At 47.5% G+C, this 25,592-nt stretch overlaps 1 protein-coding gene and 1 long non-coding RNA gene across 5 annotated transcripts in view; one reads left to right on the top strand and one right to left on the bottom strand.

The window, feature by feature from the left end:
• The window catches only part of alcama (activated leukocyte cell adhesion molecule a), a 31,295-nt gene extending 6,623 nt beyond the window's left edge, over positions 1-24,672 (bottom strand). The window contains exons 1-8 of one of the 4 annotated variants that reach the window (XR_003890904.1): positions 24,455-24,672; positions 5,123-5,229; positions 4,720-4,939; positions 4,116-4,180; positions 2,014-2,101; positions 1,675-1,845; positions 462-586; positions 169-301 (exon numbers count right to left, since the gene is read on the bottom strand). Coding sequence is in view for 3 of the 4 variants with exons in the window: in NM_001098658.1 (NP_001092128.1) it covers positions 169-301; positions 462-586; positions 1,675-1,845; positions 2,014-2,101; positions 4,116-4,180; positions 4,720-4,939; positions 5,123-5,229; positions 5,272-5,368 (1,006 nt within the window). In the remaining variant the exon portion in view is untranslated. 4 annotated transcript variants of the gene reach the window in all.
• On the top strand, positions 15,171-19,176 carry LOC115252625 (uncharacterized). Its single transcript, XR_003890951.1, has 3 exons — positions 15,171-15,300; positions 17,217-17,283; positions 19,060-19,176. It is a non-coding gene; the product is annotated as an uncharacterized lncRNA (long non-coding RNA).
• Positions 24,673-25,592: the final 920 nt, after the last annotated feature.

Raw genomic sequence — 25,592 nt, forward strand, 5'->3', positions numbered from 1 at the left:
CGCCCTTTACACTGAACAAAAGTAGCCGCTTGTGTTGCGTTCAGGAGTTGCGGAGTTTTACAGTTCGGGTTCCGGCACTGGTGCTGCGGCTGACACGAGCGTCAGCGCTGGACTGGTGTGTGTGTGTGGTGTGTGTGTGTGTGTGTGTGTTGGTCCAAAGCTACTCACAGTTAACAACAATGTTGAGCGATGCCTCCATTTTCTCATTGTCAGCCAGAGAGCATTTGTATTCACTGGCGGCGTCTCTGCTGATGGCATTAATGGTGTAGCTGTTTGAGTCTTCCACCAGCGTTTTCTGGCCCTGATGGACAAAAACACCATCTCACATCATAATGAGGGATCATAAAAGCAGAATTCTGCTCACATAGCAGCCAGATCAGGGCTTCTAACAGACACTACAACACTACTCTGCCCTTTAAACTCCTTCTGAGCTCCTGAAGGAGTTGCTGCCTCTGACTGACCTGGATATGAAAATAAAAGGAAGTGGGCAGAGGGTTTCCATCAGCCTGACACTTCAGCGTCACATTATCTCCTTCGATGATGGGTCCCTCAGACACAGTCTCCAGGCTAACCTCCTCTGGTGGATCTAGGAGATTCACAGGCCAGAGAAAAAAGAGATGAGATGGTGATGAAGATCATTCATAAGGAAATATGCAAGAATAATGCAGTTCTAGAAATGGGAACCTTCGCGATTGTGATTGGTGACCGAGCCTATCTGCCCCCTAGATTTCAAGCTTCCTTTGTAGGAATTGTCTCAAACTTTGGAAACTCACTACATTTTTTCTTTATGTTAAAGGAAAATGCATGCCAGAAAACTAGGTTATCGGACGCCACACAGCAGCCAGGAAGCGACTCCTGTTTCGGTATAAAATCATGTAAATCAAGTACAGTGGAACCTCTACTTATGAATTTAATTAGTTCCAGAAGTTAGTTCGTAACCTGAAAATTACGTAAGTAGAGACGCGTTTTCCATGTAATTGCCCTAATCCGTTCCAAGCCCCCAAAAATTCGGACACAATTTTTTTTATAAATCATAAAAATGCATGAAAACACGTAACAAATACATGTTACAATTAGATTACCGCGCAATAAATGTCGGAATTCAGTGCAAGGCTTCTCCAGGAACAAAATGAACTTTATTACAGGCTAATCTTACATTAGCCGTCATTACTAGCAACGAACGTTAACACTTGTGGTAACACCGCCATCTAATGGACAAACATACGAACACCCACAATAAATAAAAGTTAAACGAAGGCGACGCTGGGATACACACAAACTCCTAGCCAATGGGATGACAGGAAGATGCTACGCGATACCCAATGGCAGAGCAGCTACAAGCAAGTTTGTGTTCGCTAAACTCCGCGGTAGCGTATTTTGCCTTTCGTATCCTGAAATTTCTTTCGTAACAAGAGGAAATATTTTCCCGTTGAGACGCTTCGTAACCTGAAAATTCCGCATGTAGAGACGTTTGTGAGTAGAGGTCCCACCGTAAATGTATTGGATATCATCAAGAGGGGATTTAACGATTTATTGCTAAAAGATGTTAGTCATTATAATTACAGTCAAGTGCTAAGAAAATGCTACACAAAGTGACTTTTAATCTGCGCTGTGCAGTGCAGTGGTGGTGTAGTGCAGGCATATAACCTGCGGGAGGCGCTGTTTTCTACTTACAGTGAACTGGTAAGGGGTCCAACTTTATCTCCTGATTGTCCAGCTCGTGTGTGGAGGCACAAGCAAAGACCGCCCCGATGTCGTCCTTAGAGGCCGTGTACTGGAGGGTGGAGGAGGTGGTGGACAGACCCGTGGCTGGATCCAGCTTCATGCTGGGGGTGATTATCACAGCTGCGGGGGAAGGAGGAGCAGTGCAACGGTGATGCCACTAATGCGAGTAAATACGTGGTAAATTATTCCATCCTAAATCATCCGGGGCCCCTGGGGGCCTCTGTGTACAACAACATCACGCGTGGAGTGACAGTTTGAGGCTTTGTCGGCAAACTGGAGGTGATTTACCTTTCCCATCAGCTGTCAAAGGCTTTCCATTCTTTTTCCACGTAAGTGTAGCTGCGGGATTGGCGTCTACGGCAACACAAGTTCCCAGCTGAAACGAAACGACGCCCACTCTTTATTTTTTCAAAACGTTGCATGGAAATAAGAGATACACTGTCCTCGCAACGATGTCTGCTCTCCCTCATTAACATAGAAATGCTGGACTTCCAGCAGAAGACAAACGGCCGAGTCATTCATGAACTACTTTCCTGACCGTGTCACCTTTCTGTCCTGTTAACTCTCGGGACAGAAGGTCGCCGACGGTCTAAATACACTGTTTGTTGAGTAGATAAGGTGTGAGTCACAAGAACATTCCTTTGGCCCGTCCTCATTTCCTCTTTGCCCTGCTGACAGAATGTTACTCATTCTTCAGTCATACGCTACGTGAAGCATTTCATTCCAGTGGTTACACATGTTGAGAACAGCCTTCTCTATTTGTCTGTTGACGTAGTTCCCATGTACTCATTTATGTCCAGTAACCACCACCTAGTCACTGATTGACAAGGACAGATCAGCAGTTCACTGCAGGACGTTCTCTCACACGCCTCAGGTTGGTTTTTTTGGTTTTTTTTTTTTACAATACATGAATTGCTCCAGGAAAAAGGGAAAAAAATTCACCTTCCATGGACAGAAATGACATCGAGTAAGATAATATGGAATAACACTTGTTTTCTGTGATAAAGCTCCTCTATAGCTAGTTCTATTCAGTAACCTGCCCTGTGAGTGAGTGATCATTTCATTCTGGACGCGCAAATAAAGACAATTAAATAAATGTGACAGACAGATAATAAGTAGGAACAGGAACAATATGTTTCACATATAATGTACATGTTCAGGATGGAGCAGGAAGAAGTGACGAACGACTCCTGTCAATAGTGAGAAGCTGCCCGTAAAGCCTCGAGCAGGGTCAGGAAAAACATCAAAAAACATTTCAGGAATTGATATTCTGAGAGGAAAATCACCTAAATATTATGGCTGAATCACACACATTTCAGAGACAACATCTGCACAAACAAGCTGCTGAAAGTGGCCACAGAGGAACCAAATGTTCTGCTTAGCCTCTCAAAGGTGGCGATATCGGTGTTGCTATGCTGCTTTATGCTTCCTCCAGACATAATGCACATGTGCTCACTCTTTGGATGAATATCTGACTGCAGTCTCCACCTCCACGTGGTACTTTCCTCTTATTTGGAATTCTCTTTGAGTATGATCACCCCATCACTCTCTTGCCAGTTCTGAAATCCTTCTCCCATCCTCTTTATATTTTTCCACTAGTCCTGACTTTCATCTCTTTCTTCTCTCCTCCCTATAAAATGCTCAAAGCCACCCCAACACCTGGCTGTTCGGGGGAGGATGGCAGCAATATTCACTTGATCCATTATAAATGTGTATATGCTGCATGTGATGGAGAAACGAGACAGGAAGGAGGGCTGTCAACGCGCAGTCAGCATCATTTTCAGGCGTCGCCATGAAAACCATTAAAACGGCGCCGCTAGAACCTTTGTTAATGGGTGTTCTGTAGCTCTATAAAACAAAGGCTAACACTGTCAGAGGGCAACGTCCACCGCTCTTCAAACAAAGGTGTCTATGGTGATCTACACACCGAGTTCACAGCCCAGAGCAAGTTTATCTTCTTCATTCCAGAACACTGTGGTCCCAACTGGCCCGGTTAAACTGTGTGACCAGTTCTAGTGCTTCCCCAGCTGAGAGGCAGAGCTGTACCTGAGCTGTGCAAGTAGGTTTGGGATGTTTGGTCAAATCAAAAAAAATGCAAGTGAGCGTCCCAAATGTGTTGCTGAGTCATGGAGGATCAACCCTGGGAAATGTCCCACACAGAGCAGGTCATCCAACACATGCTAACCTCATCTGTGGCACAGTGTCGGACAAACAGTTGTCATTTTATTTATGATGGAGTCAATCAAAGAGAAAAAAAGCAGCTCCGTCCTTGGCTAAATATTTATACCATGCTAGCGCTACGATGACTAGCAGCGAGACAGCGCACGTTTCCACGGGCAGAATCCTGCGTTTGTACCAGGAGAAAACGGCACGAAAGGCTGCACTCTTACCGTCACCGGCTTGTCTTTCTGCAGGAATACAGACTGGTCCATGACCTCAACCTGGGATGGTTTCTCTACAAGCAGAAGGGGGTACAGAAGCTTACAAGCAGGTACAATCACCTCTGTGACTTCCTGTGAATGTCAAGAGGTCTTCAGTTCTCAGCACCTTGTTCCCACTTTAATGTTTCTTTGGCCACAATGAAAACAAATTAATCAGTACAGGTCAGTACAGCAACTGTCCCTTTTCCTCCTGTTGCTATAGGAACGACTGGGGGGGTTACGCAGTGACAACCTTACCTGTTTCAACAGACCAGCACTAAGATCCCCACTCAAAAGAGGATTTCCTTTCAAACCCTGACGACATGTACTTGGCCGTATGTCAGAAAGGTTCCGCCTCAGCAGCCTGGCGCCATTACCACATGTTCTACAGCGCAACACTGCCTCCAGCATGTTTGAAAGATGATGTGGTACATTTTAGCCTGGCGCTCAGGAGGGCTCTCAAATGTAAACAGTGGCGTACACCTTGTTGTAAACGTTCGTGGAGGCTAAACCCTGTCTGAGGCTGTGTATGAAAGCAGCTTTAAATCCCCGTCCCACAGGGCGGCTGTCTTACTGTGAACCACGACGGACACTGGGTACTCCATCAGGTCGTTCTCTGACACCACCATGCAGGTGAAGGTCTTCTGGTCCTTCAGAGAGGCTCCTTTGATGAGCAGGCTGAGCTTGTCATCAATGCTGACCCGCTGGGCATAATGGTCTGTGGCCTGAATGGTGGCCTGCTCACTGCGGGCCTGTTTGATCAACAGATCACCAGGAGAACCGTCGTCTTTTTCCTTGACAGGGACGAAAAACATCAAAGCAGATCATAAATGACGCATTTACTTTGATAACAATCATTTTTTCCTGTTATTGACATGACAAGAAGAACTTTTTTTTTCCTTCTATTGAATACACAAGTTGTTAAACATGCGTTTACATGTAAAGAGTTTGGAAAAGTGACTTCAAAATCGACTTACGTATTTCCACTTAATGAAAATCAGGTCTTCCGGTGGAGGAATGCCATTGTTGCAGGGTATAGATATAGGCTCTCCATACAAGGCCGTGACTGTGTCCGTGGCCCGGACTGGAACACAAAAGGCAGCAGATTGTTACTCCAACTACACACAGGCTAAATAACAATCAGCGACCCGCTGGTCCTCAGCAATGTTGACTAGAGCCGAGGAGCCGAGCGGATCTGCAGCCGTACTGGAGTGTGTTTCCATTTCCACGGCCACTCCGATGCTGCATTCGAGAGTGAGGAATACAAAAAAAGCTACGGTCTCATCTGGATCTGGAATTTCATCACTGGTAAGAACAAAAAGAAGGTAGTTCTAAGAGACTGTCCATAAGGATTCCTCCCATTTAACCCTAGAAGGACGGAAAGGAGCCCGACATTAAGCAACAGCAGCTTGTTAGTGTGGGGATACATGCACGCCTCTCCGTCTGGAGGGAGAGGAGCAAGATCTTCCTCCTGGCCGCCGTACTGGGAGCAATGCTGCTGCAAAAGCACTTCCTATTTTCCAAAATGAGGAGCACTATGGCGGAAGAGTTGCCATGGAGGCACAGCCAAGTCATGTGCAGTGTGGGAGGAAGGAAAATAGAGTAGCGACAAGACAGATGGACGGGCTTTCGAGTGGACCGGAGCTCTTCATGCTCCAAGTCCCTCTCTTTGATACTTTAGCTAAAGGGGCTAAATAAGACGCCGCTCGGGTTTTCATTCCGAGGCGCTGACAGAAGGGCGACTCTTTATTCTCCTATCCTGAGCGCTGACCGAAACTTGGTCCATGCCGAGGAACACAAAATGGACGCACAAAAACACTGCAAAAACCTGCAGCAAGAACACAACTTCCTGGCCAGTGTCACACATTTCCCAACACTCACCACCTCAACCACTCAAACGCACATTACCGTCAAGTCGCAACGCTGACACCAGCAGCCAATAAAAACCACACGCACGGTTTAAGGGGCTAAATGTGTCTTTGTGATTCGATAAAGTTTAATAGACTACATGAAAGTGCGCGTCTGGTCTGCTACATTTACCAGGAAAGGCAACACAAGAGGTTATTTAAGTGAGGTGGGCGATTAGAAGAAGCACACCAGACTTCTCAGAACATCATTTAAGTTTCCTTTCCGTCACAAGAGCTGTGAGACTGTGGTTTGCTTGGACCGGTGTGGAGGTTAACCTACAGTAAAGAGCCTCAGGCTCAGGCGGCGTGTACGAGTCTGTGCTGCTGCTCCAGATATGCCATAAATGATCCGCCTGCCACGGCACATCCGAACATGTATTTTTTTTACATTCCTTATCTCCTGCTGAGGGTACCTCGGGGGAAAATCCCTCTTCTGCCTATAGTTTTCCTGACATAAGTCAAATAATTATCTGCTTTGTCGGATCAACAAAAGATGTTGGGAAGAAATCCGGGAGCCGGGTTGAGGCCGGGAATGAAACGTTAGCGAACGAACCTCGATGAGGAAGAAAGAAGCACAGAAGAGAAAACTGAAGTAAATCCTTCTGATACACCTCTGCAGATATTGGGTTATGAGTTCTGAGTGACGTCCTGGAACAGTCTTTGCCCTCCATTTACATAATCACCGGTATCTCTTCGAGCCGAAGGACTCCGGTTCTCCCCAGAATTCCTGTTGGAGAGACTGCTGAAAGTAGCAGCAGGCCAATTATTTTTTCCTGCCTCCCTTTTTAAAAGCCTATCACAAACAAAAGCCTGCAACAATCTGGGGCCTGGAGACATGGTTTGACTATTTTGGCTGTGTGAAAACAATTTTCTTTATGTCACAATGATCCAGCAGCTCAGCGGTGTGTTCTGGGGGCATTACAACAGGCATCTTTGGAGGGAGGGAGGAAGGGAAGTAAGAAAGAAGCATTTTCTAACAAGCACGCTCATACACACCGACTACATTCCTCGCGGTGGCTCACTGGACGGTCATTCGGTTTTCTTTGGCAATGTTTCAAGTCATAGTGAGCACTGAACAAACCAGTGAGCTGCACCGGGCCGGAATCTGCTAAAACGTTCCATATCACGCCAGCGAATGTAAGAGAGATGCCTGAAAAGAGCAGAAGGAGCATAAAGCCTTCGTGGCGCAATAAGTTATTCCCCTCAGCCTCTTTGAGCGAAGGGAACAATCAGCCTAGCAATGCGCGCGCGCGCGCGCGCGTGTGTGTGTGTGTGTAGGTGACTGAAACCATGCCAGCCTGCAGCTGTCACGGTGAAATTTGATTCCCTGTGTCGAGCACAGCCTCCAAATCAAAGTGGAATCATGATTGGACATTAGCCCCGGCATCACCTCCGTCCGGAAGAAATAACGAAGCAAAACCGCTGAATCGAGAGTGCGCCGGATTTACAGAACAATAACGGGAGTCATCGGTAAACTTCCAGTGTGTGTTTGCATGGGAAGGCCATCATTCGGTGAACGCGTCCCTTACTAAAGCATTTAGGTGCTGAAGACCCACACTCACAGACTTCTTATTAAAGTCTAGCATCAGAAAAGCCAGTGCTCTGCTGCGACTGGATGAAGAAACACGGAAGGTACAACGTTAGCGTCTGGAGATGGCGGCATGTATTGGGTGTTGCTCCGTCTCTCCAGCAGCCCGTGAGGGAGTCTGGCAGAGATGTGAGCGTCCATCAGTGAGTGTCCATCTGCACGAGGCGTCAGGAAGGTTCTGGCATGGCGCTGATCAAATTCAGACCATACGCCGGCTAAAAATGGCAACATGACTGAAGGGGAACCGAGGATCCAGCTGCCTGTTGACTGTGGCGTCTCCAACACACGCAGGGAGGAGCTGTTTATGGTTCGCCCACAAGTTGTCTGTTTCCAGACGTGGGCCACAGACATCCCCCTGACAGACCTCAGACCTCATCCCACCTACAGCGTCAACACACATCCTGAATGATGGCACTGCCGTTACACGCAGCAACACGAGAGCGCTCTCGGAGGCTGCACGTGACGCGTGGAGCTAAAGACAGACACAGAAATATACCGCGCTTCAATCTTCTCATTGTAAATATCTCCTGGCGGTTAGCTGTCTTCCAGATGGTGATCAAACGAACCATGAATTAGGATGTCCGACACCAGTCAAAGCGGCAAATTTGTAAATCAAGATTAGCATCAGGACAAGTTCATGCTTTAGCATGAGAAATATGTGTAAATCTAAGTGATGAAGTGGACCGATGGCCAGGGTTCAAGGCTGTTACGTGGTAGGATAGCCCTGAGAGAATGAGCCCTGATCCCAAGTATTTGGTTGGCGCTTCCCTCGCTCAGGAGATGCTGCTGGATTTGGAACACCTGGAAAGAAAAAGCTAGCAACCTGTTCTGGGGCCGAACATCAAATCAACTAGCCAGTGTCGGCGGGGAATCAATTGCGAGTGAGTTAAAGGTAATTAGCTCCAACATGATTCATGAATCAAATTAAAGCCTGCCTTCGTCATATTAGTGTCAGCTGAATAAAAGAGTTTCCCCCTGCAGTTTGCATTTTAAACTCAGCTTTTTGCCACGTTATTAAGGACGAGTCTGGTCTGAGACTTGCCCCTGCTGCAGAACAAATGCTCCTTTCAGCATTCTGCTTTGAAATTCTTTGGATCATTTAAATGCATTCCCTCTCGTTGGAGACACAATGAGGAATATTGATGCCTTGCAACAGAGGGTAAGATGAATTACTCTTTCCAAGGTCAAACAGCCAGTGATGGAGGAAAAACATCTTCAATCTTAGCTGTCATGATGACTCCCAAATCATGAATCATCCAGTCACTCCAAACCAAGATTAGGCTACACCAAAATGCTTAAAAACCTACGATAAAAACGTACCGTGTACAGTTCTGCCCCATCTGCGAGATGCATCACCCCGGCGTAAAGCTAGACCCCTGAAGGTCAGCAGCCAAGCTGTTGGGGTCAACATCTAATCACCAGCACTTAACAGACCATTTGCTAGCAGCGAAAACAGCAATCGGGAGACCGTATGAACGTCAATATAGGCATCTGCTCCATCTGTATCAGTCTGGAAGAAAGCTGGCTCACATTACCAACTCCCATTTGTTACATGAGACAGCAAAAAGCCCATTTTTGATTGACCGCCCCATCAAAGTCTCGCAGCCATTAAGGGAAATGTATCCTTATTTATGTCTCCACCCACCTTTAAGGGGAATAAGCTGTATGTTTTGGGCCGTGACCAGCGGCAGCAGCAGCCATAAACCCACTGAAGCCCGTCTCTGTCACAAACAGTCTCCCAACAAGTCATGCAAATTTACAGCTTTTGTTCAAATATAGAGATGCACAAAGGACTCAGCACGTGGGATCCTCAGATGTTTCGGAATTCGAGAACCACTTAAATCCTCTGCGGCTCAAGGGATCGTTCCCCACGCGGCTGGGGAGGCGTACTGGTGTTTTGCAGCCTGTGAAATATGAGAGATAGAAAAGATGCTTATTTTGCTTTGACAACTGCAATAAAACCATGCTTCAAAGTAGGAGGGCGTGACAGATGTTGGATTTAACAGATGTCAGGAGGCCACGGCTGCCCTCCTCTCCTCTCCTCCCCTTGCCCCCTGCCCTCGCTGAAGTCAAATCTTTCTCTCAGTTTCACACGCGCTACCCTCGCACACGGGCTTCCGTGTAGCTGCTTGATCCTTTAAACACTTCTCACCTACTAAAACTGAGAGCTCATCCTCACCAAAAACTGAATAAATAAAGCAGACCGCAATAGAATGCCACAAAAAACTTGGAAAAGTGGGTTTTACAAATACTTTTCAAAGAAGGAGCCGGCCTTGTGGGCATTACAGGCACATTCCAAAGCCCGGGGGCCCGGACCACCGTCAGTCTGTAACCTTGACTTTGGAGCAACTACAAGGCCGTCGGAGGCTCTCCGGCACCGGGCCGACCGGTACGCTACGACAGCTCTGTTGTGCACCAGAGCTATGACCTGGTCTTAAAAATAAATCAGTCCATTTATAAAATGAGCTCTAAAACATTCTACATTAACATCGAGGCGCCGTTCTCGGATTCACAGGCACCCGCCCAAGCAAACATCTTTCAATAAGAAGATGCAGCTTTTTTTGACACTTCACCACAGCTTGTTGTTATGGGGGGCGAGGCGCAGCTTCACCGCGCGGCCGTGGCGAGGCATCGTGACAAATCCGTCCACAGAGACTTCCAGCCATGACTGAGGTCACGATCCACCAATCAGGCTTTTCCCACCGTGGCCACAATTCCAGCAGAGTGGAGAACATATTTTAGAGGGGAGGCCCCACCCCCGTTTTCCAACGCACGCCTGGTTCTGAATCTGGAGAATAAGAGCAAGGCTAAATGACGACCTTTGGGCCACGGGGAAATCCTGTGGTGCTGTTATGAGCAGCACTGAAGGATCATTTAGGCCAGCGTTTAGTGTCTGCCGTGTCTCTCTCAGCAGGTTTTAGAGGCAAAAAGATCAAATTGTTCCTCTATTTAACTCCTGACCGACCTGAGAGGTCCAGCTCTCTGTCGGTATTTATGGTCCAGACTGATTGGTGGTTTCACTACAGCACCCAGAGCACTTGAGAGCGCCGCCTGGTTCACAGGAACGACGATGGGAGATGGGAAACGTCTCAGAATTTAGCGCTGGATATTTCATCATGTTCTGGACCTCTGCCCCAAAGTTAAAGACCAACTATAAAGATGCTCTCCACGTGTAGAAACGGTGCCACTGGTCCAGGTTCATTCTGGACAAAGCGATCAGTCATTTTCAATAAGAGATAGAAAAATTATGGGTATTGCCGACACGCCGGGATGATTTCATTTCGTTTTTGGCAGCGCTTTGACTGGAGCTGCAGTCGCCCGGCCCTAAGCTTTAAAATCAAGTGTGCTTAGAGGAGTCACGTAGAGTCAGAGCAGGTGTACAGGGGGCAGGCGGCGCCGAAGAGCCCCGCAGGCCAGAAATGATCATAATTGAAGATGGTTGCTGTTTTAGAATAACCGGATCCATAAAAAGGCCTTTGGTGACAAACCTGTCCTGTATCTGGCACAGGGAAGTCAAATGTAAAACATTACCACAGCCCATCTATGAATCCCGCCCTCGGCTGCGCACGGGACGGCCTCCTCTTGGGGAATGACAAGAATTTGTGTGCGATTCCTTCATGACGCCAGCTTATGTGCGAGCGGCCGACGCTCCAGTCTGGCTGGAGTTATTGTGCTTAGAATGAAGAAACCATGAGTGTCATGATGCTCTGACACCCGAGGCGGTCCCTCACCTGCACTCTGACTAGTTAATAAGAGGTTTGGCAGTGATTTACCACTGGATGGAAGACGGCAGGTGTTGCTGCGCGGCTCTATCATTAACCAGGTGCCTGCATCCGCCCTCTTCTGCCTCCTGCCCCTTTCAAACCCAGTTTCAATCTCAACTGCTTTGATCTAACGTTAATCCCCGGCTTTCCTCTTGGGGAATTTAATAGTCGGGAGTAACGTTGACCGACAGGTCATAATCCCGCCTCTTCCTCTCCCACCATCTCACACACACACACACACACGGAGGGACGGAGGTGGTGGAATAAATGAGGCGTTTGCTACAGCCAGACGGGTGCACAGAGTGCTGCTGTTGTCTCTGCAGAGCAGGCTGACCGCTCCTCCCTCAGGTCTGTTTAGATAAGACGATCAGACCTTCAGATTTCCTCCTGCCGCTGACATCTAATCAAAGTCCTTTCATCTGAATGGAAACACTCCCATTAGACATTTGAAGTCAATCTCTTATCAACGCCATCGTTCAAAATGTAAACGTTTCTTATTGAAATAGTATAAAAAGTATCATTTTAATGATTACATGTGTGGATTTGATACCTTTAAGCTGAAAACTGATATTAATAAACAATATTTGACACGTTCCCATGAAGATGAATCTTGAATCCACAGTTTGTGTTTTGGATCTCTCTAAATTGTAACTGATTACCTTTCGGACTCGAGTATTTGTCTTTTACATTTCGTGTGTTATTGCTATTCTTTTTTACAACATAACTAGTGGCGTAAATTACTAACGAGCCTCCATTTTTTGAAAGATTTGTGAACTCGAGCTAACGTTAATGGGTTAATGATTGGACAAGTTCCACTGGGCCCATACACACGTGGACAGAAAAACACACACTTTTGTGTTTTAGCAGCAGATATGTGACAATAAATGTCTTTATTAAACTCTTTTCTTTGCTTGCAGTTCTGTTAGCTACCTTAAAGCTAGCACATCTCTGGAAAACATGGAAAAATAAAGCTTTTTTTTCCTAGTTGTAAATCTCAGGAGTTGTAGGGTTAAAAGAACTTGAGAAAACATGTCCTTGAACTTCCTGCTACACTGGGGCTACAGGACGAGAAAAATCTGCCACAAATCATCTCTGAGCAACATTCCAGGATTAAAAGCATCGGGGAACGACAGGACTGGAAGCCATGAATGTTCCGAGTGTTTCCATGCCTCCATCAGATACTATTGTTCAGATCCTTCATTCCCACAGACATCTGCTACTGCCAGAAAACACCAGCATCCCAAAAGTAAATAACACACTGCCCAGGAGGGAGTGCACGTTAGATTTAAATATAGAAGATGGTGACTGGAGATATGCATTTTAATTTAACCATCACAGCCTGGTGCTCAAAGATTTTCAGAGGCTTTTGGCCTTCTTATTCCCGCACGCTTTGTTGTCAGTGAAGAAAACAATTTCAGTTGAGTATTGGCAGAAAAATTGAATTTAAAATTGTCTGGCTGGAACAGCAGCGCGGCGCTGCGCTGCGCTCACCCAACGAAATATTAATACCTGTCTGACATCCAGGAGAGAACGGAGAACGCGTTGGTTCTGCTGCTCCTGATACAGGGAGACAAAGACAAAGACCGGACCGCTCAGAGGACATGTGCTCTGAATCCACTGGCTATGTCAACACGTGCGCGCGCACGCGCACGCGCTTCTGAGAGATAAAATGTTGAACAGGTGACTGAGAGCAAAACAGACGTTTTCTTTCTCCCTTCAGCTTTGAGTTCACATGGACCCGACGGGTCAGGGAGGTCAAACAAATTCTTCCCAGTCCCTCTGATGTGCCTCTGCGGGGGGTGGGCTTGGATGTAGGGGGGGTTGGGGGTGGGGGGGGTGCCACGCAAAGCTCTTTCTGACAGCTGCTTTGGCCATTAACATCCAAGCTAGAACAAAACAGAGTCTGGGACCCCCACACGGGCAGAAAGTATGTCGAGTTTACGTTTTGGATTCTGGAAGAGTGCCGGCGCTCCTCGTTACTCACGCGCGTCGTCTGTGGAATGCCGACCACTCTCATGTCTGACTGGCTATATTTACACCATGCCAAGGAGCAAGAGGCTGATTAAAAAGAACCTTGGGGACCGTGAGCAAAGCATGGAAAATAAAACAAAATTCTCTCTTAAGCGTATTTTTCATCTGATTTTTTTTTTTTTTTTTGACCTTGCATCAATCAACAACAAGCTCTTTTTTCTACTTTATAAATATTTATTCATTTATTTGCAGCAGGAGCTGCTCTCATTAGAGGTTGAGCTGGTGAAAAACGCTGTCTCGGCACAGAGGTCACCGCTGATTCACCTTGGTCATGAGTCTGGAGCTAATAAGGCTTCCTTTAGGTGCTGCCAGAACCTGCGGCCCGCTCAGAACAGTCAGAAAACTGATATTTCACATGAATCTCCTTATCAGATGGTCCTGTTTATGGTGCCCTGCAGAGGGAAAGTGGAGAGGGAAGGCAAGGACCCTTGAGAATTGGGCCTAATTCATTCTATATGGAAAACTGTTGTGCTGCTTCAGCAGGCAACAGAGGCACCAGCATGTCTGGACAGCAGCATTAGACATGTCAGCAGAGGTGGACCAAGACATTCGTCCCGCTTGTTTAAAACAAAAATGAGCCCATTGCCTTTCATTATCCACTAACGGGTTAATTTGTCAAAAACAATGAGAGCTGGTCCGGGAGTCCGACCAACAATTAAGACGAGGAAGAAACTTGCGCGTTGGGCCGATGCCAGGTCCGTGTGCCAGCCGGCATCATTTGAGGAATGCCAGCTGCACAATTGTCATCTCAAAGGAGGTCCGGGAGCAGGAACGCCGGAGACCCGTGGCAGCTCTGGCTGTTTATCTGGAGATATTCACGGCCCGTCAAGTGACGCTCTCCAGCAATTGGTTAAAAAAAGCAGCTAAATGCACAGACACTGATACGCAGCGACGAGGTGGCATTTGTTCCAAGTGACAATTCCACCATAAAAACCCTCTTAAGTACTGAAAAGAGAACTTTTCTCCAATTATGTTGTCCATCAAACTGCAGGAATGAAACCAAAATTGTGGAACCAAAGTAAATCCTGCAGCCTGGGAGACGTTTTGATTAAAACGCCTTGTTTTTTTCCCTTTTTTAAACTATTCATTTGGACAGAGTTTCTACAGTTTGCTTTTGATGTGCACTGATGTCGGATTTGAACACAATCAATCAGCCACGAGCAACCGGCCCCCTCGGTTATTATGCAGCCACTTTCAATTAATCCAATCTCTTTAACGCTATTCATTAATGCTGACAAGCACTTTACAAATGAACCAAGGCTTTAATTGCAGAATATTATTTTGATATTAGAGCAACATAAAGCCCATGTCTGACCAATGACAGAGCAGCTCTATCATGGGATGGTCAACATGGTGAATATAAAAGACTCAACATCTCCAGAACCTCCAGAGCGTGATCTGGCGACACACATTTGTAACCTGCATGAGGGGGCCGTGTTTCTGCCCTGGAGGCCTCCAGAGACCCCTCAGCAGGGAAACCCCAACCTGCGACTTTGCATCTTTCCATCAGGAGGACGTCACAGTGGTTAAAGGCCAGTAAATACTCACAACCTCTTTTTTCCACGAGCTGAGTGTGGCCATAGAGGCGACTCCAGCCACGTGTCACTCAACGCTAACGCTCGCAGGTATGTCTATCAGTGTGGGACAAGAAAGCAACGGGTGACTCATGACACACAACTTGCACTGCAGGAATGTCGAGGCACTTGTTTTTCAGGTTTGTCGCCCACTGAGGTAAAGATGATACAGCGGAAACGCTGTGCATGCTAGCGGGAACGCTCGGCTGCTAAAGACGGAACTTTGAGCTGATAAAATCAACGTGCACAATGCCAAAAGCTGGAGATTGAGACGTTCTTTATGGAACAAAGGTCAGTAGGTGGTTAACACTGAGCTCTTTCAAAACAACCCGGTAACCATGGAGACGCTGTTCATGATCACCCAAGTCTTAGTTAAACAAAGTACTGTATGGAGTGGAAAGGGAGGGGGAAAGGATGCAGGGGGGGCCTTCTCCAGTCTTTAGGAGTTTGGAATTTGGCGCTCAAGGCATCTGCCATGTCTATTGAGATCGGCTCTGCAAGTTTTAACTTGACCGTGAAATCTATTTGGAATTTACAGGGAAAGGAACAGAGTGTCCCAACACAATTGCTCGGGATTTCTTCAGGTGACAACATCCAGCCTTTGGTGATAAGCTGCTAAAGTGAGATGGAAATGAGTCACAAACACAAAAATTCACAGCAAATTGTTAAATCATATCTTCATTGTCATGACGATAACGGGTAACCAGACCGTTGATCGTTGTCAAGGAAACAGGGGATTTAACCGTCACAGATAAATAGCAACGCTAAAGTTTCCCTGTAAAGAGCGATATATCATCCTGTGCCGAGCAAAGAAGCAGCTGAGAAAACACGCTGGTCCAAATACTAAACAGCAGCTTAAACGAAATGGCCTCTCCTCCAGGAGGAAACAAACTGGAGAGTTACAGTCAGGAGAGGGAGCGAAGGACACGTAAAGCCAAGATGGGCCCGAGCTCCTAAAGTTACGCAGCTCTTGCTGGTGCTGCGCCTCTATTCTGTACAGCAGCTCTGTGTCAGCTGATTCCCAAGTTGTAAATGTTGGGCATTTTCTCTGACAGAATGGACTTTCACTTGGGTGGTCAGTGCGGCGCGCGCGTGTGTGTGTGTGTGTGTGTGTGTGTGAGCCTCTGCCGAGTGTGGAGAGATACACATCATCCCAAAGTGTCCTCTGAAACAGACATCCCACCCTTCATTCTTATCAGTAGTAAAGACGTTTGGAAAATCCGTGTAAGAGTTTTAGGCAAAAAGGTTCAGAGCTTCTAGGTGAAAAGTGTCAGCGATGGGGGAGACGGAGAGGCTGAGGGGGGCTTTTACTAGATTTGTCAAAGCTGTGTATGTCCTGGATCAAATCTGTGAGCACGGGGACTCTTCCGACCCAAGGCTCGGTGTCGCTGGGTGTCAGCTACGACTGATCCGTAGGAGATCACGCTGGTATTTCCTCAATAAAACCAAAAGATTCCAAGCTTCCAGTGGTTCCTCTCATCCCAAATTTCAAAATTGTATTTTGAAACCGCAGCTCAGCGCCGACATCAAGGCGGCAGCCGTGCTGGGTGGACGTCACCACGTGTGGTCGGTGCTCAGTAGTGACTTCTAGGCCGTAGAAACGTGAAAAGTTAGCTAGTGAGACAAGTCCATGGCCGTTAGCGCTACTTAGCGCTAATATGGGAATCATTGGAAGAGTTATTGTGTTTTGAGCAAAATTTCTAGGAATAAATGATGAATAAATAATAAAAGCAGTAATGCCAAACACATTCTGGGTATTGGTAGAGGAATGGGAAGCTCTCCTGGAGCTTTCAACCCTTCTCTCACTTCCACTCAGTGGCGCCATGGAAAGACGTGAATTATTGATGTGCACGAGCCTTTAAGACCTGAAATTGGACCTTTGCATTACGGCACGTTTGTATGAAGCAACTTACTAAGGTAAACATAAGAGACGCCCTGGAAAGCAGTGCACAACCCAAAATGCTCACACAACTCAAACTCTTCAATCTTGTTTTAAATTTAGCCATAAACCGCAAATAGAGAGATAATGTGGTATAAAGGAGTAAAGTCATAAAGACCGCTGGAGTCTTTAAAGCCCAGTTAAAGCCTGGGACTATTGCATGTCCTTAAACAGCAACTGTGAGACACAAAACTCGTCTACAGCGTCCAATTTTTCCCTCTGAAATACAGGGAAGCAGTTGTGATTGGCTTCCACTTTGTTCTTTCAGGAGCTGCACATCTGTGTCATCATAGATCAGACGGACGGGCAAATCCATTCTCATCACATTTTTAGCGGTGAGTAAATACAGATGTGGTGCAGCATAGTAATAACATACTTCAAAGCCAGTAATCCACTTAAGACGTGTTCATTTGAAAGTCCCGGGTATTACGGGAACATTACGGCGAGCTTGGCCGGGGTTTTATCTTCGTGATACTGAAACCTGAGGAGCTTCACGGCACCGGGAATCCACAACTAATGTCACATGGGAAGCATCATGTTGAACCACAAAGAGCTTCACAGTAGCTGGCAGCTTTGGGAGACCCACATTTAGACCTGCAAGGTTTACAATTACCAAGAGGAACTTGACAGCGGGTGATAACAGTAAGGTCAAAAGGCAAAAACCCAACAAGAGATGAAAAAGGAATCGGAAAGCTCAGAGATCTTTTCCTCAATAACCGCACAAACGCAGCACGGCCTAAAATGACGAGCTCCCCCTTGTTTTTGTTGGCCGTTAAATGAAATATTCTTCTAAATATTGCCCAAAGGAACTGCGATCTGTAACCTGGTAACCTGGAACACGACAGGCTGGCCCCCCTCGGCGTCCGGACCTGAACGCTACCAAGCAAATGTGGAGCTAGCTAGAGAATAACCTGAGCAGATGTCGGAGCACGGCAGAAGGCCTGAGAGAGTAATGGTGCTGAAGTGCTCGTGTTGACACTGCGATGCCATCCTAGCTACGGCACATCTGCCCACTTCCTCTTCAGTGGTTTTATCAAAAGCCAAGTGATCTGCTGCCATGTGGTGAAGAGGCAGAGGTGGCACAATTACTGCGTTTCTGGGTTTTTCCGACAGGTTCCCACTGAGGAACCTTTTACCCCAGGTCCAGAATGAGCCCCTCTCATCATCAGGGCCCAGGAGTCCGGCGTCTCTTCCATTGCAAGCCGAGGACCAGGACGTCCATTAAGCGCTCCTTCCTCCTAATGAGGGTCACAGGGGTGGACTCCTGGCCCAGTGGAGACTGCCAGAGTCAGGAACGCACACTCGGTCAGCCCGTCCTCGGACACACACATCATTCACGCCCTCACAACGGGAGCAGTCTAATAGATTTGTCACTAATACATTTAATAACAATGTTGCCATAGACAAACCACAGGAGCTTTGTGCACCTAATAGATCGATTCACAAACTATTATGCAGCCTGTTTGCAGCAGTTAAGAGGGAGCAAAATATTCTTGAAAGGCTGCGGTAAACAACGTCTTTTTAGGAGGGAAAGAACGAATCCTCCCAACTCACTAACGAGGGGTGCAAAACAACTGGGTGCCACCGAGAATACCTTCAGTTTGGAGACAGGTTTCAGTTTTTCGGTCCAAAATAACGTTTAATTCTACCAAAATCAATCAAGCGCGGTCACATGTATTTTGTTAGCAGGGTCACAAGAGAATACTTAATGGCGTGATAACATTTTCGCCGCAGGTAGGCTCATTCTCTGTCCAAGTGACCCGGGGACAGCCTCGTTTTAGAAGCTTTCTGAAGACCGCAGGCTTCCATTTTAATTGATTTTATTCTCAGAGGTGCAACAAGCTTTATTATTGTTATGGCTAAAAAAAAAAAAAGAACAAGTCCCAAATGAAATCAAATGAAAACAATTCTGCGATTAGAGGGAAACTTTAAAGCAGAGAGTGACCTGTGTGATTGAGCACACACACGCAGGTGTAGCAATAGAGTGCTTTTAACAGGCAGAAAGGAAAACATTACCCCGAGTTTGCTTAGTGAGCCCGCTGGGATGCACCAATTAAAGCAGCCAACAATGTCAATATGACCTACTTTCCCATTTCTCTCCCTTCTGTCAGTCACATTTCTGTCGGCAAGCCCGGAACGCCGTGGCGGCAGAGAACCGTGCCCTCCGAGCAGATCTGCATCCGATCTTTGCGACACCCGTCTGCAAACACACAATCAGGCTGACACAGGTGAAGCATTGAGGCGGCTCAGGCTCCTGTTTTCATGCAACACGCTGCTTTAGATGGATGCAAAGTTTGTTCTGGAAATAAAAGGGAATAAATCAGCAGATGACTGAGGTCTTCACTTGTGCCTCCGCTGCAGGAACTTAAAGCTTATTTCTTTTTAGCTGACCAAAACTCTTCAGAAATGCAGGTCCAGCAATTTGAGCATTTTGGGCTGTCAGCACTACTCTCGGCTATTCCACTGCGTGAGTGTAATATGCGGTAAGCCTGTAATCACAGTGCAGCTGAGGCTAAATGTGAGAGGGTGTTAACAAGTGCTCTCATTTAGGATGAACTTTCACTTGTGTTTTAGTAGCCGTGCAGGAGAGAAGAGACAAAGCAGCTGGTAACTAATAAGAACATGCTGTCGACGGCACCACAGCGAGGAGCCAGTTCATCACTCAATTACTGCATATTTCACGATGATGGAACGTCTCAAAAGCGTTTGAATCCCCAAAGTGCTCTGTTAGATTCGGTAGGGTTCTTCTTTATATGTGCGCCTGGACAACCGGTCATCTGCGGCTAACGGTTGCCTCGGGCCGCGATAACTACCCACGAGGCTCATGAGTGACCAGGTAACGAAGCGATGCTCCTCCTGAATCCAACAGTTGCTTTTAGAGCCTGGATGCAGCAACGATTGCACGTTCCGACCCCACTGAAAAGTGTCAAGGTGGTATCTGACACATCCAGACTTATCACGCAGTAAAAACAGCGTTTTCTGTCTCATTTCGCTCTTTTTGGGTCGATCCAGCTTAATGAAACCTGCAACGGTAGCCACTAATTACAGAGGTCTTTTATGGTTAGTGGTTTACTCCTTCCCTTCACCAACAGCGACGCCCCTTCACCTGATAAGGTGAATAGCCTGGGAATGTAACCGCTGCCGGGTGCTTGTCAGCTCATGTTGTCACGGGTTGGTTCAGGCCACCACATCAGACGCTGACGTTGAGTCCCAGTAACAGTCAAAATCCACGTGTCTCTTCTCCCGGGTGGTCCGCCACAGACCGCTGGCTTTACCCTCTCTTTTAGCTCCTAAATCAATGCGCTAAAATACTGTGCGTTCATGGAAGGCGCGGCGTGCTTAGGCCTCTCAGAGTCATCGCCATTTGACTATGCAAATGATCCACCGGTGACACACATCCTGACAAATAAACAAACAAATCCCCTTAACTACAGCCTCAAACTCCTTTATAGCCATCTAAAAATACAGCAGTCTGGTTATAAAGGTTTCATTTTAATTTTGACACACGGCTGTGGTTCCAGGGGAATATAAGCTCCCCGCGCTAGTTTATCTGCGTCTCATAAAAAGGTATTTGAAAACGAGTCTATCAACAGTTGTAGAGAGCAGAAGGGGGATTCTTTACATAATTCTTCCCTAAATGGTGCAGGAAAGGAAAAAAACAGGCATCCTTTCCAAACTTTGACATGAGAGTTTTTATGGCAAATCTTCTCTGACATCCAAAATGTCTTGTTTTATGTTATGTTTTTTATGGTAAATTTAAACTTAACCCCCCCCCCCCACACACACACACACACACACACACACTTTTAATGTCACTGGTAATATTTAGACTTGACCGAGGACTTTTGGAGCCTTCTGGAAGAAATGGTTCTTCTATTACTGGGCAGAGCATCAACCCTACAACACTCCAGGCCATTTAAAAAGCATAAAGTCAACCCAATGTTTATTTATATATTGATTTGATTACTGGGGGGAAACGCTCTCTGGATTAAATTCACAACACACATTTTGTGTCCACTTCTGCCTGCCAACGACGTGTCACTAAATCAGAATGCAGAAGCATGACAGCACCCTTGATTCATCCGCTTCTGTCAAACTCTCTCGGCGTTTCCCCAGAGTTTCTCCTCTGCAAGGATGACTTCACCGAATTTTAATTTCCTGAAAATTAATCATAGTTGCCGCTCCCCCACCGAGCCCAACACAGCTTTTAACTTCGTCTTTCGCTGCAGTCACGCATCCTGTGCACCTTCAAATGACTTTACCACCACGAGAGAAAAAACCCCGACGCACGTCATGGACGGTGGAAACAAAGGCTGGGAGTCATGTGAGCTGCAGTCATGATGTCATTTCCCTTTGTTTCGCTTTTGGTTCTCACCCAGAATGACGCCGCTACAGTGGAGGGGGAGGTTGTTGAAACTCCCGGGAATCCCTAGCGTAGATACCAGAACCCAACGTAAGGCCCCCGCCCTCAGCTGCGCTTCTAAAAACAACCACACAGGACGCCGTCCCATCACGACCCGTATCGTTGCTGCAAAACAGAGAGCGAGCCGGGCCGAACGGGCAAACCCGCGTCTATCTAACGGCGTGGGGACACGATGTTTCCGCGTGTCACTTTAAAACTACGTCAGCGGGAGACAAATGGAGGTCAAACAGTTCCCCTTTGCACCCGTGTCTAAATCATCATGCTCAGTTTTAGCTCCGATGGTCCTAAAGAGGGTTGAGGATGGGTGGAGGGGTCTACAAGGGGGAGGGTCGGGCTTTATAAATAAAAGAGCAAACTTAAAAGATCTGACTGAGAGATTTAGGGCTTCAAACGGACTGTGGCCTTTCAGAAATCAGCTACTGGGAGTGATGGATGAAAGTAATTGAAGGTAGCTGTGCCTCTGCCCCCACCCGTCTCCACTGGTCCGTCCACCCCCACACAGCTTCTCCCTCCACTGACTCCGAGTCTGTTTTATTTGTCAGAAGAGATGGAGATTAGATTTCTGGCTGTCCCATCAATCTCTTCACCTCTGCTTGACTCTCCAGACTGTCAACAGTATTAAATACATTTATTATGTTTTATCATCTCCATCTCCCCGCCCCAGATGCTGTTTTGGTTCGTGGTCAAGCGGAGCTCCAACGAAAGCCGCGGCAGAAATCGAATGTGTTGATCGTCAACGGGGCCGAAGCTTTGGTGAACTCTTACGTGTCTTAAATGGAAAACTAGATATTTAAATAAAGAAACCGCCCGTTTAAACTCCAAAACACAGTGCTTCCGCAAAAATCAGAGGTTCTCTGGGCCCAAACGAGCGTTTAATTACAGAGCCTCTATACGGTGAGGGGACCCGCCCTACAAGAGCACCCTTTATGCTCAGGAGGAGCTCGCTGGTTATGCTTCTTCTCTTTTTCGACTCACACAGGCAGCAGCGAGCAGCTTTCCTGGAGGTTACGCCGTCTTTTCTGACCTCCAGGAAAGCCAAAATGTGCCACGGCCCTGCTGAGAGGCAAGGTGCAAGGTGACCTTTTATGGGCTCGGCCCATAGTCACGAAGCAGTGGCCCAAAATCTGGTCGAGAGTCAACTCACACCTTAGACCCTGTGGTCCAGCAGCAATCCCCCATGAGTCAATGCAACTGCCTACTTGAGAGTGTTTGGATTCCAAGTGCATCAGCAGATCAACTTTACTATCGTACTATTTGTCAATCATTGCATGGTTGATCCGTTGGAGACTAAGCCAGTGGAGCGCAACGTCCATTCCTTTAAAAATGTCCTGGAAGACCGACTGTCTGCGTGGCGAGGCCTCACCCCGGGGCTGCACAGGTAAACTATCAAACAGAAAAGTCCGAGTTATTTACCCCAGACCAGCAGTTGAGAGGACCGTCTGGTTTTTAGCACGCACGGTTTGAAACACAATAAGGCAAAACAAGAGATTAAACGCTTTGAGCAGGTGAACAAGCGGCTGACGCTTGAACTGGTGCGCTGATAAATGAGGCCGCAAGAACGGGGTGGTGTTATTCATCAGGCTGTTGATGCACCTGCAATTAGCAACACAGGTTATTGACATGAAGACTTGAGCACAGGTGAGAGAGGCTTCAGGTACTGTGAAATACGAGCCGGGAAACGCAGCTTAACAGCACCGCGGGGGGCCTTTTTTTCTCTCTTTTTCTTTTTTCGAGAATCAGTAGGATCTGGTTTGTTGCCACACCCGCATCAAACTAAATGTGAAACAATGAATCAGCCTTTCATTATGTGAAACACCTCATACCTTGGTGTGGCCCTCACATGCACGCTGGCAGGCAGCCACCACACTGTAATCACCCTGAAAAACCTCCCATGGCTTCAGACTTCCAAGTCCTAAAGTCCCTTTGAAAACATCCCCCCTCTGAGGTGAGGAATGCTACGGATCAAGCTGGAAACTGATTGCAGCTGCCGCCGCCGCTGCTGTTTTCCGTCGCTGTTTTGAAGACAAATATAAAATTCACCTTCAACAAAAACACCAGGCGGATTTGCATTCCCTCCTCCTGTGTTATCACGCCTCCGGAGAAAAGCCAGATAACAATCAGGCACTGGAGTCGGCGCTGACCATCAGTGACCCCGCCTGCACAGGACACCCCGACCCCTCCACCACCACACACACACACACGCGCGCGCGCTCAGGCAGGCTACACGCCTCCCAGCCCCTCTGACAAAGAGCAGCTCTGTGAACGGCAAACGATGGCCAGCGACACGGACACGACTCGCTGATAAGAGCCGTGAGGGGAAAAAACCAACATTTACACTGACTTAGCCGGCGTTAACGACGCCAGACAATGGCAGAGGCCTTGTTGATTGTTTCACACAAACAGGCTGCCAATCTGCTTTTCCCTTTATTGGAGAAGCCCAGATAGCCTGTGATAAAAGAGTTAAACCCTGTTATTTACAATGCTCTTTGGTATTCAAACACTAACACACACACACACACACACATACAGATGCCAAGTGAATCCAAACAACAGCATCCTTAACTACAAGTCAATGATCTGATAGTGGAATTCACCCCAGGGTGAAGTTAAATCCAGCAGCCTGATCCTGGAGCTGCGCAGAGCCATGCAGGGGTGGGGGGTGGGGGTGGGGGGGTGTTTAGGCAGGGAGGGGCTCCTTTAATAAAGGTAATATCCTTGGAGCCAAGGAGCTGCATAGTTAAGCCACCTGCACACAGTTTATCGCCACTTTACTTAGTTGGAGGTACAAGTCGAGCCCTCCAGTTTGTATGTAAGTATTTAAAACGAGATGTAAGTTCGATCGGGACACCGAGTTTATATGAAGCGATGTTACGATTAAAGGGTTTGACTTAAATGGAGACAACAATGAGGATGATGAGGGTGACGATGACCACCGTCGTCACCCTCAGGGTCACAGACCTGAAGAAACCAAGGTAAAGTAGCGCTGCGCAGCCTAAACCCTGCTCCTAAACCCTGCTCCTAAACCCGGCTCCTAAACCCTGCTCCTAAACCCGTCCCGGTGGGTTCTCCGTGTGGAGCCTCACCTTGGAGGAGCGTCTCCGCGCTCAGAACCAGCAACAGCAGCGCGGCTGGGTGCATCCTCGTTAGCGGCGGTTCGGGGGCTCGGTGGGTCCCTGCTGGGCTTCAGGTGAGCGGTCCAACTGGTCCGGGCAGCGGCGCAGGAGCGGGCAGGAGCGAGCAGGTCGGTGCGAAGAGTTGGAGAAAATCCGAAACACGAGTACCTCCGACGGCGACCAGAGGCAGGTGAAACGGAGAAGCGAAGTCAAGAGGAGGGGGAGGAGGACGACGAAAAGGAGGAGGAGGAAGAGGAGGACACGGAAGCTCTGCGGGGATTTCGATAAAATGTCGCCTGACGTAATGTCACATACTGGACACTCCTACAGCTACACGAGGGACGACAAATAAAGACTCCAGGCGCTTTGGTGGCGTGCGTGTGCGTGTGACAGTAACAGGATGTTGCTGTAGTAATTAACGCATGTGTCTGGCGACAGCAAACAACAAACAAACACCTGGAGGCGCCACTAAACTAGTCCGTCCTTCATCTGCGCGCGCCCCTCTGTTAATAAACAGACACCTGACACGTTTACGCGGGCTTTTTTTGTATCGTCCCTACTTGTTGCCCCAGTTTACTTCCTGGGTATTAAATAAGACACAAAGCAGGAGGGTAAGAAGCTGTTGCCCACCGGGGCAACTGTGTGATCTGTATTCTAAAGCGCTCCCGCTACAGTCATAGTAATAAGGTAGTAGCTACTTTTGTTATATGCGTGTATTACATGTGCTGTGCTGTGCTGTCATCCGCAGTTCAGCAATGTGGGCAGCCGTGGTTCCTCTCAGGCTCCAGGAACCGTAATGACACCCTCTGGAGGGGGTTTGTCCGGCGGCTGGTGGGGCAGGAACCGTCCTGCAGGCGCTCCTCTGCAGCCTCCGCCAGCGGGGACACCTGACAGAAGCTCCCACACTAAATCACCTCCATTCAGGGGGAAATCTCGAGCAAATCCGTCTCTTGTCAGATTTTCCGCCACAGTTGGTGGTGAGACGAGGACAGAGGGCCCATATAAAAAGGGACGTGAAACGTTCGATGATGGAGTTATTCCAAATAATTACATCGAAGCTTTAAACTGGTATTTCGAATCTAAACACTTTGACAACCTATTTTATAAA

This window comes from Takifugu rubripes, chromosome 15 (genome assembly GCF_901000725.2).
Source record: "Takifugu rubripes chromosome 15, fTakRub1.2, whole genome shotgun sequence".
In the NCBI taxonomy this organism is placed as follows: Eukaryota; Metazoa; Chordata; class Actinopteri; order Tetraodontiformes; family Tetraodontidae; genus Takifugu; species Takifugu rubripes.